Below are 18381 nucleotides of genomic sequence, written 5' to 3'. Positions count from 1 at the left end.
TTTATTTTTAAATTAACTGAATACATTTTTTATTGCCTTCTTGAATGATAAACTGATGTTGCAGTTTGTAACATTATACATTTCCTTGCCATACAAATAAAACCAGTACCCAAGCAGACTTTATTTTTCATTAAAGATTGTAATCATTCTAGTGGCCTTTATTGACAGTTAAAAGAGAGAAATGTACAGAGATAGAGGAGGAAAGAAGACGTGCATCAAATGTCTCAAGGTCGGCAGTTGAACCCAAGATGGCCGCTTTGAGGACTGTAGCATTGCACCACTCAAAAATTAAACATTAAACATTTTTGAGGTTTTGATATTGTCTTTACTTGTTTCATTGACACTGAATAGTCCATAATCCAGGTGTACCAATCAAAAATTCTTCAAAGAAAACAGCTTTACACAAGTCCTTGTATTTACTATAGAAATTCAGTATATCCTTGATATTTTTCTTAGACAAAAGTGGCTTCTGTGCTGCCTTTGGCAAGCAAGCGCCTTCACCTCCCTGTCCAATTAAATGCCCTTCTCCACTCTGCTACTCCAGTCTAGCAGCAGCAGTAATTAGCAGACACCTAGTAGAACGACACATATGCTGAGCTTATCATTTAAAGTACATCTCAGTCCAACACTCCTAAGAATGATTGTTAAAAGCATTATGAGAAGAATTGTTATGATGATGTGCTGAAGGCAGAGTTTCAGAAAGAATGGGAGCTTCTTAAAAAGACAGAGGTCCAATTTCAAGGCATCAATTTACAAAGTCAAATCGGTTGATACATTCAGGATTTTTATAACAATGGACGATAACATAATTTTCTGGTTGTGCTATCAAATGGCATTATGTGCTGGAAAATACATAATACCACTTCTATAATACTGAAGAGATTGTGGATCGTTTTGTATGTTTGGTTAGATTGTTTTTGTTGCAGCCAAAGCAATGGCAGATCGAGGTGTGCATAGCAGGCAAGCTGGCAGGAGCGCTGCCAGCTCTGTGCCAGATAATTGGGTTTAGCTCTGGCAAGATCCCCTCATGGTCGGTCCAAGTTCAAATTCCCTGAACACCAGTCCATAGTGGTAAACACAACACAGATTAGCTACCACATCTGCTGCCAAGCTACTCTAGGTTTAGGAAATTTCCAGCAAGTAAGTAATAGTTTAGCAACATCATGTGACCAGACGATTTTGTCAGCTGACTACATGGAATATACTTAGTTTTTTTTTTTTCCTGGCTGGTGTTTGAACTTATTCTAATTGCCAATTCCAGGATTCAGACTCAAACTGTTAAAATGAGTGGTTTGATAAGAATGAGACATTGTTTTTGGGTTCCTGATGAATCTTCTTGCTGGAGAAGACTTCACACAGCTGTTTAACTTGTGCATTTTCAACAACATTCAACTCTGAATGGGTGTAAATGTTGTGACATTACTTAAATTTTCTACAATGAATTGTGATAATCAAAGCTGTTGGTCTAAATATTAAGCATGTATCTTTTTTGATAAGTTATATACACTTTAAATTTCTTCCTCCCACACACTCGTATCTGAAGTTCCCAGTGTAAACCATCTGCTCCATCATTGTGTTTACAGTAGCAGTAAAAGACGTAGTGCTCATTCCAGATGTCAGGCTCATGTGGCCTACGCTTAGAGTTTGTGCACAGATGATGATGTGAACCTTTTCTTGTGAGCCGTCTCCTGCTGTCCAGCGACAACAGAGGAAGGGAAGGAAGAGGGCATGTAATGACATCAAGTCGATGCCTATGGGGACAATGGGGAATGAAGAATGAGGTGTCTAAACAGGCTTTGATTTGTTCAATCAGAGCTGCTGCTGATGGTGTCTGGCTGTAGTGAGTTCAGGTGGAAGGTGAAGACTTCATACAGCATACAAACCCCCACAGCCACACATCCCTGTGCCTGTCTGCCACCTGTTCTTTTGTGCTTGTTCAAACACCTGATGATATCCCCTGACTCAGTTCCTATTCAGCCCCTCTTCCTGTCGCAAAGCATCAAATGAAACACTTCAGAGGGTGACAGACTCACTCACACAAGAGAAACAGGAAGCTCAGGCTAATGGGCACTCAAGGGAAGTTCACCCAGTTTGCTTAAAACATGTTGTTCCCTGGAGAATATTCACAAGTGAATCAAAGAGGATGATGTTAGGGGAGGTGGCAAGAACCTCTAAAGCTCACTAATAGAGAAATTAAATTGCATTTGAGGGGTCACCAAACATCTATGACAACCATTAGACATGATCTTCATGCCAATTGTTATTTAGGAGGCAAGTCAGAAAAAGTCATTTTCTGTACTTCCATCGCCAAAGATGTGCCATTTTATTTTATTTTATTTTATTTTTCTGTTTTGTCAGATGAGGCAAAGATTAAGCTTTGCAACTGAAAACACTCCAGATGGTTTGAGCTTAAAACAAAGCTAGCTAAATTTGTGAAAAGGAACCTCATGCACAAGGATAACATGCAAACTTCATGCATGTTCTGGGATTCAAACCCAGACCTTCTTGCTGCAAGGCAACAATACTATCATCTGTGCCACTGTGCAGCCCTCTATGTAAATATTTTTCATGCAAAAAATATGCATTTTAATGTTTAACAATTATATTATATGAAGAAAAGCTTCTTTGAACTGACTTTTGGAACACTTTAGGCAGGCTTGAAAAATTTATCAAAGCAGTTTATTATGTGACTAAGAACATTTTTCAGACACATAAGCATCCCGTTTGCAGTTATAGTGTGGGTGTCTTAAAACACTTTACATTGTTTATACCGAGTAACATTCAATTTAAAATACAGCTGCTCAATTAAGAGTTCCAACAAGAACAATTGCTCACCTTTAATGCCTCTCTGGGGATTTGAATCGAGCAGACTGAAGTGATCAATATGAAAACAGTCTAAAAGACCTGCACAGATGATGTAATATAGGATGAAGTCAAGAATGAGATACAGCTGAGCTCAGATGTTTCATGATGTATATGTGGAAAAAGTCAATTGAGCAACCCAGTGAGAGAAAGTCAGGCCAGATGCCAGGTTCTAAGGCCAGGTGGAGGGCTTAATTATGGGGAATGGAAAGCTAAAAGCATGACTTCCTATCGGTGAGGGCTAAATAGAGGAGCTGGTTCACACAACGCAAAGATCAGCCTCCCTGCATGGGACAAATGAAGCTGCAAAAATCAGCTCTTGAGTAACAAGTGTAGGTTTCTGCACGGACTGTTATGGACTAAAACGTAACACGCCAGCTTGTACTTGTACTATTGTACAAGCTGTCCTCAGGAAACCAGCTTACTACATCAGATTAGTGCTGTTTGAAGGAATACAACCAAGCACTCTTCACTGAGCATCAAAAATACATGTTTACCTGTCATTAGTAAATTTAATTGTTTACTTAAGATAAATATTGTGCAGCAGTTTAATTTTTCATGCAGTTAGAATATTAAACTCTCTATAATATGAACATTATAAAAAAATACTTTCAATCATTTCCTCTATAAATGGTGACTTTTTTTTTATTTTACTGATAATTGAAAAAAAACTTTTAATAGTATTTTAAAACAATGTCACTGTTCTTAGTGATTAATTTCTTTTTCTTTATTCTTCATCTGTCCGTTTGCTGTAAATGGACGAAATGTAATAGATTTTAATAGATTTCTTCTTAAACACAGATATCAAATGTCTACTCACTCTTTAAAGTGTATTGTCTTTTTCTCTTTCTGTCTTTTTTTAGCTTTTTTTTTAGCTTTCTCACTGCATAATTTTGAATAAAATATTATTTAAATATAAATATAAAATTACATTTATCTGAACTATGGTCTGAGTATTAAAGGGGTTTTTCCATCTGTTGGTCCTTGATTTAGGTTCTGAATTTCTTTTTCAGATGGTAGCATATTGTGCAATATAGAATGATTGATTCTATATTGCATTGTGATTCTGTGTTTGTAATGATGTAAAGCACTTTGAAATGCCTTGCTGCTGAAATGTGCTATACAAATAAAATTTGATTGATTGATTGATAGCAGCTCAAACTCCCCATGAAGTGGGTGACACAATAGAAATGTTGCAAACTATCACCAACTTTTGAAACTCACTAAACTGATTTGATTTATAGAGCAAGAGCAAAGTTTTGTGTATTTATTTTTTCTGACCTTATATAAGTCTTTAGTGAATTGTCATCTTCTTGTTAATGACAATACTGAACATGCTCCGCAGGATCCCTTTAAATGAGAACCAAAATGGGTGGACTGGCCTCCTTTTTAAAATCTACAAACAAATCTTTGATTTTGGTGATATTTTGTTTTAGGTAGGAGTTATTGCACCACATAATAAACATTCAGATTAAAGTCTAGTCTAGGCAGGTTTATTCCTAAGATTCATACCAAAAAATTGACTTAGAAGCAAGACATGAAAGGTTGGCACATGAATGAAAGAAATTTGAGCTTGGTTGACTATGAACAATGTAACAATGCTTCTTGGAAATGTGTCTAATACTGCTGAAAAACATATTATTCTGCCTTTAAGCTGTTAAATATTTGGAGGGGAAATGCATTCATAGGTTGAGCAATAGCGATGAATATGTTGGTGGGCCCCCCAAAAACATGTCTCTGTCATGCACTGGAGAACCACACACAGCCACAACAGCCTGGCATTTCTTTTTTATGCTGGTTACTAGCTTGGCTGCACAATAAATGTTGTACATGTCACAATGTTTAAAGAACTTATTTTCATAATGAAGGATTTTTTAAATGAAATTTTCAGTGTACTGGTGCACTAGAAGGGGGATATATTCAAGGTGGTTTAACACATCTCTAACCTGGGTGTCAATACGTGGGGAGAACACAACAACCAAAAAACAAATAGAAAATGTAAACATAAAGGCTTATATAAGAGTAATTTCTTCAGGGAATACCAAGAGTTGAGCAAAAGAATTAAACCAGCAACAGAAGCAAAATGACAAAGTACAAATACTGTAAGAAAAAAGGCTAAACCAGAATATACAAAGAATTTCACTTCACTTTTTATCAATTTCAGAACTTTCTGTGGTATTCGGTTTAGAGCGAATCTCAAATTGAACCTGGTTCAGTTATTTTCTGCCCCCTGGTGGCTAAAGTCAACAGAATTTATATGATTTAATATTTTAGCCTGTAGCTGAGATTTTGTTGGCAGCGTTTTGTTAGTTTGACAGTTATTTTTGTTTTTTCACCAAAAACCTTGACTTACTTTACCTCCACTTCCTTCCTCTGCCTGTTCGACACATGTCAGTTTGTGGCAAAGGGTTTTGCTTGTGTAAAAGTTGAACAATTCATTTACAAAACAGATCATAGCTTCTGACTAACTTTATTCACTGAGACTGAATATCAGAAATTTCACCATTTTTGAAAAACTATTAGACAATTTTTGCTTTAGAACTAAAACAGCATGTCAAAAACATAACACATATTTCTGAGTGTGTAAGTAAAATTGTCTTGTTTATGAAGCTACAGTATGTTCATAAAAAAACTGCTTGAGGAGTCTTTGTCTTTTACTTATTCTGTTGTATTCTTTTTTGGGGCTTGAAGAGCAATTCCCTCAATTTCACTAAGCAATATTGACAGGTTCAGATCATTTCTGCACAAAATACACTATTATGACTGTTCTGCTGACCAGTGTGATCTTTAAAATTTCATGCACTGTTTAAACCAATATTCAACTGTTTTGAAACTAACAGAAAACATTGTTTTCATAAAGCCATAAAGTCATTGGGCATTTTCTTTTCTATTTTCCACCTCTAGGTGTCTCTATATGACACAATAATATCATCCAACCACCCAGTAGCCTATTTTGATGACATATAAATGAGTGAATAGATCAAATAATAGATAAACTAACTCAATCAGAAGTTTTCAGTGAGCTGGACATTTAAAGTTTTATATATCTGTTTGTGGTTAAATCCGGATAAAATACACCATGTCTTGATAAAAGGTAAAAAAAAAAAAATTAAAAAAAATCACGAATGCATTAGAAATAAAAAAATATATTAAACCTAAATGTGGGCTACAAACAAAATTAAATGTGTTAGTTTGCATCTAGATAGCTGAAAGAGTAAAATGATAGCATTAAGATAGTCCTGAAATGAGGAAAAACATGATGAGATTAGTTGTACTGAAAGGATGATTAGGAGGCTTTGTAAGAGCATAAAGATGCATGTATTGTTCCTGGGGACTGTTGATTAAATAAATCAACCTTTAAAACGACCCTTTTTTTAAGACCAGATGGAATCTCTCATCTGTGTTTGCAGTGAGATCACTTACATGTCCGGATTTATGTCAGCAAATAAACCGAGTGCATGTACTGAGGACTGAATGTTCTCACTTCTTTGTGGCCTTTTCAAAATGAAACAGTACGTATTTAATTGTATTCAATGGACATTAAACATCTGGTACAGAAAGGAATATCAGCCCTACAGTACTTATACATGAGCAAAATATGCCCTGAGGGCTCAATGAGACTTAACTCTTTAAATTAAAAAAATCACTTTTAGTTTTTACTTTTAGCAAAAAAAAATACAGTTTTAGAACAGAAAAAGGTGTCTAAATTTTGCTTACGCTGTGTCTGTCCTCATCATTTTGCTTACAGTGTCAGCATGCACATGTCTAATCCGTTTTTGAATAACATACTGATCTGGTCAAATAGACCAGAGATGTTTCCCTGTAAATCTTAAGAATAAACCCTGAGAATGGCTCTCAGTGCTAACACCTGGCAGAATTTGAAGTTACGGTTCAGCTTTAATTTTAACCCAGAACCCCTCTTCCTGTGAGGCAGGAGTTCTAGCCACTACCATCCAGCTGCTCAACATGAGCCTGGTTCTGGTTCTACAGCACGTTTCTTCCTGTTAAAAAGATGAGTGTCCCTTTCTACTACTGCCACATGCTCTATCTGGATGGATTGCTACCAAGTCAATGACTTGATGCAATCAACTGGGCCACTTAGATAACTTTTCATCAATTAGCCTTGTCAGCTGAATTTGATAAATTAATTTAATTCTGTCTTTATGATTGCATTTTATTGAATTCATTTGATCATTTCCTCTGGATATGGCTTGGATCTGTTTGACTTGTAATATGCTTTCAGAGTACATTGTTGTGACTTAGTAACATAAACAATCTGAATTGGATAGAGTAATGATTAATATGAAAATGGACAAGCAAAGAAAATCCAGGAGTATAAACCACATCTATTCCTGGCAGGTATAGTTTTAACCCCTTGTAAATTAAACTAACTAACTAAGAATGGGTTGAAAACAGCAAGAATAGGACTTAACTATACAGTATCAGTTGTAAGGAAGTCGACATTATGAAGTCGTTCAGAAAAAGTTACATATCACATCTTTCATTTGCTCCTGTTGCTCTGTAATTTAACCTTTTTTCAGAGTCCATTAACATATTTTTGTTGTTGGGATGTTTCAACTATTTAAAACCATGCAGCTTATCTGCTTTCCTTCTGCACAAGACCATAGTAAAGGTGCTTTTGCCTACATATTTTAAATGATGTAATTAATGCGTAACCAAAAGATGACGTCCTACTGAAGTTGGGATATTTCGACATAAAGAAACATGACCGTTTGTGTGTGTCACACGGGAAGGGGTAGATTCCAACTTTTATCCCCTGGATTCTCCGTGGAAATGTAGTGGTGTGTGCTTGTATCAGTCCGCCACAGCTCCCTGTTGGACTTCTTTTTCCAGCGGAAGACTTTTTGTCCAACCGCGCGGCGCGTTTGTTTCAGGTGGAGCTGAGCTGTTCCCTCAGAGATAAAAACTACTGACAACATCCAGGTAAGCCTCACCTCGCAGTGAGTTTCAGGTTTATGTTATGATAAATCCATGAAGGCTTTCTAAAGAAATACTAGTTTTTAGTTGGAGCGTACGTTTAGGTTTGCGTGTTTTTGTTCTTTTTCCAATTGTGTTTGACGGGCTCTACCAGCTGTGTCTGTACAAGGGGTCACGGTATCAAGTCAAAAGTATTTACTTTGAATTAACACTACAATGTACTCATACGTTTAATCTCATATTTTTTTTATATTTTCTTCAAGTTTTAATCCATGTTATTACAGTTTGAGTTTATTAATTATTTCTGACCTATTTCAAGCGTTTGGCTTATGTTAAGCTTTTTTTTCCCAGAGCTGTATTTGTTTTATAAAAGACATATGTATGTACATTTTTATGGATGGAATACATTTAAAGTTAATTAGAATATTATTTAAATTCAAAAGTGATTTTGTTCATTACTGTGGTTCTTCTTATTCCCGGTGAGACACTTTCTGTTTTATGTTTTATTTTAAGCTATGTTCTCAAAATGCTGGTTGACTTTAAGTATAGCGAGTAATTAATACAGAATAAAAAACGGGTTACACTTTCCATTCACTTTTTAATATAGGTCTAAGTTTACAACTTTTACGTGTAAATGTCTTTCATTTATGTTTAAGCAGAACATGATTTGATATGATTACAAGCTTAATCACATGGAAACCAATCAACTTTCTTGTCATTTCTTATAAATTAGTTGTTTTTGCTTAAATTCTTAACTTTTTTTTTTCCTTTATGACTTCTTCACAAATTAAGCAAGGTTGTATAATTAACACTGTCATTATTTATTAGAAAAAGATCAATCTAAACCGAGGAAAACATCTCTTTTTCTTCATCTGAAAAAGAGATGTGGAGAGCTAAATAAGTAAACCCCATGACAACCACATGAAACAACAGTCTGACCTGATCAGTCTCCATCATCCTTGTAGAGGAAGTTTCATTACTCTTAATCAAGCTGAGATCCAGACTTTGACTAAGCCATTCCAGGATCTTGTTTGTTTGCATCTTCTGCCAATATGTTGTAGATTTGCTTCTGTGGTTTGGATCATTGTCATGGTGTTGATCCAACTGGGACCAAACTGTCAAACGCATAACCTCACATTTGTACCTAGAATGTATTTGTATTCAGAGGAGTATTTATTTCTACACTCTGTCTATTTTTGGTTTAATCTTTCCATTTAGTGAGTAATGTTTTTGTAAATTTGTGATTAGATTTTATCATCCTATTGTATCTGATCATTTTTTGTACAGTTTTTAATTAACATGAAACTATTCATATCATCTGATCAGCACAAATCTTACACACTGACAATCAGATTTTTCTTACATGTTTACCATTTAAACAACTAAATGTTGGGTTAATCTGGTTCATTTTATTTATTGTGTATTTGATGCCGTGTTTCTGGTTTTCTCAGTATAGTTTTTTGCTCCTTAATCCGGTTTGAGTTTTCACAGAGCTTCCCCTCCACTGAGTTACTTTATCTAATCTTTCTGAATTTCATTGTAGGCCTACTGATGGATGCAGTGGCGTGTTAGACATTTAAAAACCCCACAAAGTCATGGAACTAAACCTTGGTGTTTTTACCTTGCATGTTCAGAAATACTATAAAACATTTGTTGCTTTATCTCTCTAACAGCAGAGACACTGTGGAACCGAGCGTAGGAAATCATAATAAATACGAGCTCTAGTTAACCTTGGACATTAATTAAAATGTTAATGACTCATGTCATTAACAACCTGGCAATATGATTGGGATTGTACTTTTGCTTCTTTCACAATGATTTATTGATTCGGATTCCATGGCAGCATCAATCAATACCAGTATGATTAAAAATATAATCTAAAGCAATGTTTTTTGCTATTTGGTGACCACAGTTGCATTTAACAAACCTGCTGCATTGAAGAAAGTCTAAAATTTAAGTCTCAGTTTAGAGTAATATGGGCCTCAGACGATATACATCGACATTCGTATTTCCACAAAAGCATTGTACTTTTAGTTTTATTGTTATAATAATAAATGCCACAAACCATATCAAGTTAACTGCTTTTTCCTACCTTCTTACCTCCTGAATTTATTTTTTTTCGTTTGATCATCTCTGCACTCAGTACTAACGTCAGCAGACACAGCAAGAACATAATATATCTCATAAAATATCTTTGTTCTAGAAACATCCTTGGTGTGATTGAATGATGGGACATCCGTCACCACACTTTATCGATCCAGCTCTGAGACTGGTCTGAATTCAGTGTAATTGGATCTGATGACGACAAACGGGAGCAAGCAGCAGAAGAACAAAAAGCTTGACTGTTCATTCACAAAGCAAATATTTATCTTTGTATGGCCAATTGAAATGATTTTAAACAGTATTGCTTTTAGATTTAATTGGAAAACTCAGTTTTTTATTTAGCCTACAGTCCTTATCAGTACAGCCTGTTACTGATTAACCTCAGGGTTGGGAGAAACTCCACTTGTTCTCTGGTTTCTGTGGTTTGTAGATGCAGTTTATCAGTGACATATCTTTCTGATTGCATATTTTCAAATCAAACATTCCAGGATTGTGTGTCTAAAGTGTGTTTTGACTCGTATAGGTGAAATATTTGACTGATTGGGTGGAGACCACAGTGTTTCAAAAGAGTTATCTCTGATGACGTATTGTGAGCCTTGAGTTAATATCATCCCAGATCAGATCCTTCTCAGTCACTCCCTGTCTTTCTCTCTGAACAGGTACAGTTCCATCCACAACGTGTTTTTGGCTCCATGGCTGCTAATATGACCCCTCAGGGCTGCGGCCTCGACCTGGACTCCCTCTACTACAACCTGTGCAGCCTCAGTGCTGTCTGGGGCATCGTGGTAGAAGCCATAGCAGCAGCTGGCGTCATCTTTTCCTTCGTGCTCTTCGTTTCACTTCTGGCCAGCATGCCCTTCATCAAAAGCCCCAACCATAAAAACTCTTTGGCTCTTCAGGCCAGCTTTCTGTTCTGCACTGCTGGACTCTTCTGCCTGACATTCGCTTTCATTGTGGGGAAGAACTTCTCCACCTGTGCCTCGAGAAGATTTCTCTTTGGGGTGCTGTTTGGTGGGTGTTTCGCCTGCCTCCTGATGCAGTGCATCAGGCTGAACATCTTGGCCAGGAGGAATGCTGGGCCCCGGGGCTGGGTGCTCTGGCTGGGAGCGCTGGGGATGTGGCTGGTGGAGGTTGTCATCAACACCGAGTGGCTCATCATCACAGTCGTTCGCCACCCGCTGCTTCCTGTCAATGCCACGACTGAACCCATCAGAGCCACTGCAACACCTTGTAACATTGCCAACCAGGACTTTGTCATGGCGCTGATCTACGTGATGGTTCTCATCCTGGCTACAGTCATGGCAGGTCTACCCATCATGGCGGGCAAATATGCAGAGTGGAAAAAGGAAGGTGGTCTCATTCTGGTGATAAGCCTGATCTCTGTGGGCATCTGGGTGGCCTGGATCGTCATGTACGTGTATGGGAATGGACAAACTGGAGGCCCGACGTGGGACGACCCGACCCTGGCCATCGCCTTGGTGGCAAATGGTTGGGTGTTCATCATCATCTACACCATTCCTCAGATTTGCTGTTTTAATAGCGACGACGAGATCGAAGAAGACTATGGGGAGGATGCTTACACGAACCGGGGAGTCGGATATGAGACGATCCTGAAGGAACATAACTCTCAGAAAATATTCATGGAAAATAAGGCTTTCTCCATGGATGAGCCAGGCCAAGGTAAGTGGTCTGTATATCTATTCAAAGCTTTTGCTCAAAGGCTTTTTTTATAGCAGGCACTCTTGAATTCAGAATCCTAAGAATTAACAAATCTGTGAAAAGAAACAACAGAGCTAAAATCTAGTTGTTTTTTTTTCTTTTAACTGATAAATTAAAATAAAAATAAAATAAATTAAATCCCATTAAAAGTGGCCAATAAAGGAGGTGAGGATGGTTTTCAATTTCTATACAATTTGTAAATATTTTCTATTTAATGTGCAATCCTACGTATTGCATGTATCTTGAAGATGCATACAAACGTCTGAAAAGTGACAAATATGAAATAAAATAACTTGGCCAGAAAGACTAAATACTAGAAAAGAAAATAACAACTTACAAATAAAATAAAGTCATGAACAAAGTTCAAGTGTTGGGAATGTGCCTTAACACAACTTGAACTTTATCAAATGTCAGCGTATCATATTAGGATTTTGGGTGATAGTCAAGCACAATGAATTACATAATGTATTGCATAATTAAAATATATGTGTTTTACTTTACAAATAAAAAAATTTAAAAAATGGTGGTATTTGTATTCACCCCCTTGACCTAATACTACCTGTTGCTGCAGTTAACTCAAGAGAGATATATAACGATTTTTTTGTAAGTTTTGCTACAAAAAAAGTTCTAAATTGGGTTTAGGTCAAACCTTTGACCAAGTCATTATACGTCATGAATATGCTGATCTATTATTGTAGCTCTGACTGTATATTTAGTATCATTGTCCTGTTGGGAAGTGATCCTTATACTTTTTACATCCTCTTACATGATTTATTCCTCAATTTACCTGCAAATGGCTCTGTCCATCTCTATCGTTGTTTTTAAATTACCTTCTCTGTCCCCATTAATAAAGGCATGCCCACAGCAGGACACCAACACCATATTCTACTGCGCTGGTGGCATGGTATGGTGGATAATCAGTGTTGGGTAGCTTTATGCTTCTCACGAATTCGTAGAAGCATTCTGTAGCAGTGACACGGAATGCTTGTACTTTGTGTTGGGTTATCACATGAAACACCCATAGAATAAAATTAAAGTTTCTGTTCACTCTGGTTAAATGTGAAGTCCAGATGATATTAAAGCAAAGTAAATAGAAATATAAGACAAAATGTACAAATTGTATGTACATACAACAACCAAATAAGAAAAAAAAAGTTTAATTAACTATTGCACTAAATTTCATAAATGGTCTTGAATAACAAATTTTTTAACTTTTATTGTATTTAGCTTTTACTGAAGTATTGTGAGCTGTTGCTTGTTTTTATTATAAAAGGCATCAGTGAATTCCTCTAAAACCTTATTTCTGTCTGTCCAAGAATAACACCATAGTTCAAGAAACGCCTAACATTATTTAAATAATGAGACATGACCACATTATGTGCTTTTCTTGTGTGATTGATGACATTATCTAACCAGTAAATATTACTAAGCATGTTAGATAACCTCACATTCATCTGTATGAGTGGTGTTTATGGTTTTCGCAAAGCAAATACTGGCCCTGTCAACAGACTGGACATTTTTCTATTCTTAAACGCCCTGATAGGTGAAGGGAGGTAAAGTACAAAAACATGATGAATCGTTCACACCCACCGTCTCCTCCGTTTAAGTATGTTATCAAATCTTACCATTAAAGCTTTATGTCCACATACTTATCAGATTTCATTTAATGACCTGTGCGTTATGCGACTGTTGGAAGAACACCAAAGCAAACAGAAAATATCCTGAGAAGGTTGTTTCCCGTCTGCATGATGACCACACAGAATGTGATACGCTGCAGTTCCTCCGCAGCATTGCAGAAATATCTGGGCAACTATATAAATCTGAGAAATATATTGCAAATTCACCAGTGGTGCCAAGGTTTGATGATTTGCTTTACATATTTTATATGTGGAAAATATTATTGGTGTAAACAGTGAGGCTCATAACTTTATTGCTACTGAATTTATCATTTAGATTTGAGATTTTCCTTTGGACATATGAGGGTTTTGTTTTTTCTTATCTTAACACAACTTGAACTTTATCAAACTTTAACAAATGTCAATGTAAATCTGAAACTTAAAAAGTTTCAGATTATATAATCTGATAAATTTCAGATTATATTAAAAGAAATGTACTGTTGGATATCTAGGATATATTGCATCTATATAGTTATAAAATTTAGTGTCAGCTTCTGTTTTCTGACTTGATTAAACTTTGACTTCAGCTGCGAGTAGTAACAAACATCAAAGAATAAATGTCAATAAAGTTGCTTAAAAAAGTAGGATAACAATGAGCAACAATTCCACAGTTTTATGGTATTTGTACTAAAATGAAAGCAACATTTTACAACATTATTCCTACTGCTGATATAACATACTGATTATCACAATCTTCCACAATATAATTTCATGTGTTTTTGGTTTTTATATGTATACATTTAAAATGTAACTGACCCATAGCTCCTGGGAGTATTTTCTGTAAATGTTTAGTTTGTTGACCAATTTGCTTCCAACGGCTACTGTAGTCAGCCCATGAAGCTGTTTGAAAGAGATGAAAAAAGGAAATCTAACTTGACCTACTTCTGTGCACAGTAACAATAGCAGGTCAAATTGGAACAAAAGCTTGAAAATACATTTTTCTTGAAAATACTGATGTCTTCAGCTTTAATTTGACTAACTATTAACTACGTTAGTTAATTCTGAGTAGTCCAGCACAGAGCGGCATTATTAATGATTAACTCCTCACACATTCTGTTTGTCTCTTTGCCACCAGGAAACACCTGTTACCTTGCCTCAAAAATTCAACCTGACACTGAATGTCTTAGCAGTGTTTTTGTTAGATTCAGATGTCGACACCCTCCTCTTAATGAGTATCTATCACCCCGCTCTCTGCATCCAATTCCCAATAGGTACATCACATCCTGTCTTTGCACTATTTCCGCAGAGAATAGGGCGTGGCAACGATTTTGTCAGAGGCAGAGTTGTTTGACGTTTGACGCAATAAGGTGTGAAAAAGTATCAATTGTTAGGAAGACCACCAAAAGCAAATGTACAATTAATGTTTTTCTGCCTTCTTTGCAGGAAACAAGCCTGTGTCTCCGTATAGTAATTACACTGGTCAGATGCGTGCTACGGTCTACCAACCAACTGAGCTGGCTCTCATAACCAAAACAGTTGGAAATGTGAGTATTAAAATGTTCCAAAGCCACATTTGAATACGTCACCTGAGTTGCGGCTGCAAAGCACACTTTAATACACGCACCAGCACCCAGTCTTTTCAAGCTGTAGGGAAATAAATATGGAAATCAGAAACCTTTGATCATGAAAGCATTCTTTTGTTGGAAAGCAACAGAAAAAAAAACAAATGAGATGGACAATATTCAGAGCATAGTGGCAGACACAGGTCTGTACATGAAAAAGGGCTGAAAAATTGTTTGTCTTCAGCTGCCCCATAACTCTTATCCTACTAATTAGAATGAAGCAAACCCAAACAAAACAAATCAGTCAGTAAGTGGCAGAAAGAACATTGGTTAAATATGATAAAATAATATTTCAAATGACATTATGCACGTTAAAAATAAATATACACACAATTAGATGAACAGAAACTACTTCATAGATTTAAAAAGCTAAATATCATGTTGGAAAAGGTTACAATCATTTATAGCATGATTTGAGACTGCTGCTGAATCCATGTCTTCAATGCATTTATTACAGGAAGTAAAAAAATGCAAAAACAGAAAAACAGTAACTTAAATGAGTGACCCCAGAGACACAGAATTATTTGGAAAACCGTCTGGTTTTGTTTACCAATATACATGAATTGATACACCGTAAAAAATGGAGGCATTGTTTTAGATATTTAAATATTTAAAATTTTGATGTGCTAAAATGATAGCAGATAAATGTATTTCAATGCAGGATGACTCCAAAGTGGAGCACTATGTCATTGAGCTGGAAAAGATAGCTTGAATTATGATAGGGAGTTACAGAGAAGGCATCTTAGCAGCTTGTTTTTCTTTTCTTATTCTTTTTATTTTTCTTATGGCTCTTGTTTTGACTTCACACAGCAACAGCGTGAGCAGTCCTTTGACATGATCATTCCCAGAGCTTCCATGGCCTCTGCAGCCAACAGCGGGAGCAGTACCCCCTCTACACACACTGAGCATGGGAACACTTCACGCTTACAGACAAGCGTAGGTCAACCCTCCGCTCCTCCTCCGACACTTCTCCTTTTCTTCACAGTCCTCATTATCTCTTGCTGCCCTCCAGATGCCTTCCTATTCTTCGTTTCTGAGCATGCCGCTCTCTCAGCTCCTGCTGTGTCCATGGCAACTTCTTCTGCAGTTTGACCATGAATCACTTCTTTGTCTGGATTTTTTTTTCTTACCCTGAGCTGTCTCTTCTTTCAACGCCTCGTGTCTCATACCTGCTCTGTGCAGTGCTCAACACATATTTTTGTTCCTTGATCAAATAGAAGAAATAATTCCAGTAAAAAGAGACATTGATTGCGCATTATCTGTCTTTTATGGGGCTGACTGAAAAATTAAGTCTCTATGTCTTCAAGTTTAATTAAGAGGCTCTGAGAAATTTGCAGTTTTCCCATTTGTTTAACAAAATCCAGTGCTTGTATAAATCTGTTGAAACCCACAATCCTTACATTTCTATTGATTAACAAGCTTATCTGTTAATCACTTGAAATGTATGGTCTTATTAATATTTTGTTAGAACTCACATGTTCAAAGTCTAATATAGTGTATTATACAGAGGGTAAAATAAATATTGAACATATCACAATTTTTCATAGTAAATATATTTCTAACAGTGCTATTGACAAGGAATTCTCACTAGATGTTGGTAACAAGCCAAGTAACCAAAACAAATGAGTTTTGAAATTAAATTATGTGTAATAATGTGAAATGCTATAAAGTTCCTTTTCATGAATATTTAATTTATCTTTAGATTATTTTGTGAAAACATTATTTACAAACTTATTTCCACTAACAGACACTAGTTGACTTTGACAGGATCTGATTATTAATCAGAGTACTTGATGTTAGATAGTATTGATTAGAATCAGTTAATCAAATTTAAATACAACAGCTTATGAGGACATTATTAAATATACTTTGAATCTGTTATTAAGACTCAGTATTGTTACAAGATATCTATTTTATTCTTGTCACAACTTAAGGTGTGAAATTACCAAAAATAAATGAGCAGCTTGTCTATTAAGGCCAGATGTAATCATTAGCCATCAGTTAGTAGTCAAAGTCAAACCAGATGCGACATACTTTGCTGTCAAAATTAAAACAGGCCATAATATAAACTATCCAAATATATATTTATAAGAAGTGTTTACTCTCAGTATAATGATGCTGTTTACTAATAATTGATATGTAATCAGTGATCAGTAAATGGGTTATTGAAGTTTGAATAAAAAGTTTCTTGGTGATACCCTTCCCATTAATGATCTTGAGACCACAGTGAATGCTCCAGTTTCAGAGTTGTGCTTTATGTCTTGTTCTTTGACATAAATAAATAAACACAAATCATGCAATATGACATTGTTTTTTATGCAGCAATTCTAACATTTCTGTCTTTCTCTACAGGGTCAAACTGTGCATAGGACGCCCCAGTGGTGATCATTACGCTACACCTGCAGCTCGACTCGACATCTGCTATAACTTTGTCTCATTCCTTGTCATTTGCACTGGCTGACTCTATGTTTGCTGTTTTTCACGGTTCCCTAAGCTGGCTCTACGAGGAACCCCATAGGCCCCAGCACATGGAGGTGAATGTTAGATCACCCCAGTGATGGTGGTCAGATAAACCCTCTATTGACTGATTGTGTGGACCACTGGGTGTCAGACAGTAGAGGGCTTAATTCAGAGGAGAAATCCCAGGGATGAAGCTTTGCTTTCTGGAACAAAGTCTTTGTTGCAGAAAGAACAAAGACTTTCTGCAACAGACACCATGTGCTGACAACAAACTTTCAGCTCTCAGCTGCAAACACACAGATGCACAAGGATCGTGCTGACAGTGCAAGAATTTTTGGGACACAGCGTACTCTATATTCACACTTACTTAATCATTGAATCATATTCCACCAGCCAAAATAAAGAAACCAGTTGCAAGTGCTTATGATTAATGGCTGCAGAAATTTTGGTTTGATTGTAGGAGTAAATGCCATCAATTATGTCTTCACAAAGTTGAATTATTGTAAATACAGTATGTTTGTGTTGGTATCATTAGTTTTGCACTGCATGGAAGTATTGTAAGGGTGTATGTTGTAATTCTATTTAAAACGCTGCTGTGTGTTGTTTAATTGTTTTAAATGTCTACCAATCAAGCAATCATGAGATTTCAAAACTGAATGGCTGTCTTGTTAATTTGTTTCTTTCTTCGCTCATTAAGTCACCAAATTTCTGACACTTCACATTTATTATTTCTGAAAATAATGCAGGGACAGTTGAGAAAAAAAAAACACTAAAGCACCTGCTGCTGACAGGAAGGAAATAAGTAATTTTGCAAATTACTTTAATTAGTCATGTGAAAAAAATAAGACACCCTATTAAATATTCATGTCTTTATGTGGAACTGTCCACATATCAAACTTCTAATTTATCTCTGGAATATAATGTGATATAGTTAAACAAAAACTCATTAAACAAAAGACAAAAAAAAAGTTTTTTAAGCTGAGAAACTAGGAGAGCCAACCTCCCTAATAGTTTAATAACTTCAGTGAAATACTTGCAGTAATTATCTACTAGTCTCTACA

General features: G+C 36.1%; 1 protein-coding gene across 3 annotated transcripts; it reads left to right on the top strand.

The window, feature by feature from the left end:
* The first annotated feature begins 7673 nt into the window (after positions 1 to 7673).
* gprc5c (G protein-coupled receptor class C group 5 member C) lies at positions 7674 to 17977 on the top strand. Of its 3 annotated transcripts, none has more exons than XM_014474630.2 (5): positions 7679 to 7806; positions 10563 to 11583; positions 14682 to 14782; positions 15671 to 15796; positions 17213 to 17977. In XM_014474630.2, exons 2-5 carry the CDS (start codon positions 10596 to 10598, stop codon positions 17243 to 17245), a joined length of 1248 nt encoding a protein of 415 aa, XP_014330116.1. In that variant the 5' UTR covers positions 7679 to 7806; positions 10563 to 10595; the 3' UTR covers positions 17246 to 17977. The 3 variants fall into 3 exon arrangements, with proteins under 3 accessions (XP_023197264.1, XP_014330116.1, XP_023197263.1); XM_023341495.1 differs by lacking the exon at positions 7679 to 7806 and adding an exon at positions 7885 to 7991; XM_023341496.1 differs by lacking the exon at positions 15671 to 15796 and having other exon boundaries at positions 7674 to 7806.
* The last annotated feature ends 404 nt before the right edge of the window (positions 17978 to 18381 follow it).

The sequence above is a fragment of the Xiphophorus maculatus genome, chromosome 10, assembly GCF_002775205.1.
Source record: "Xiphophorus maculatus strain JP 163 A chromosome 10, X_maculatus-5.0-male, whole genome shotgun sequence".
Classification (NCBI taxonomy): Eukaryota; Metazoa; Chordata; class Actinopteri; order Cyprinodontiformes; family Poeciliidae; genus Xiphophorus; species Xiphophorus maculatus.
Note: the sequence above shows the minus strand (reverse complement) of the source record. Positions and strands in the feature narration are given on the sequence as shown.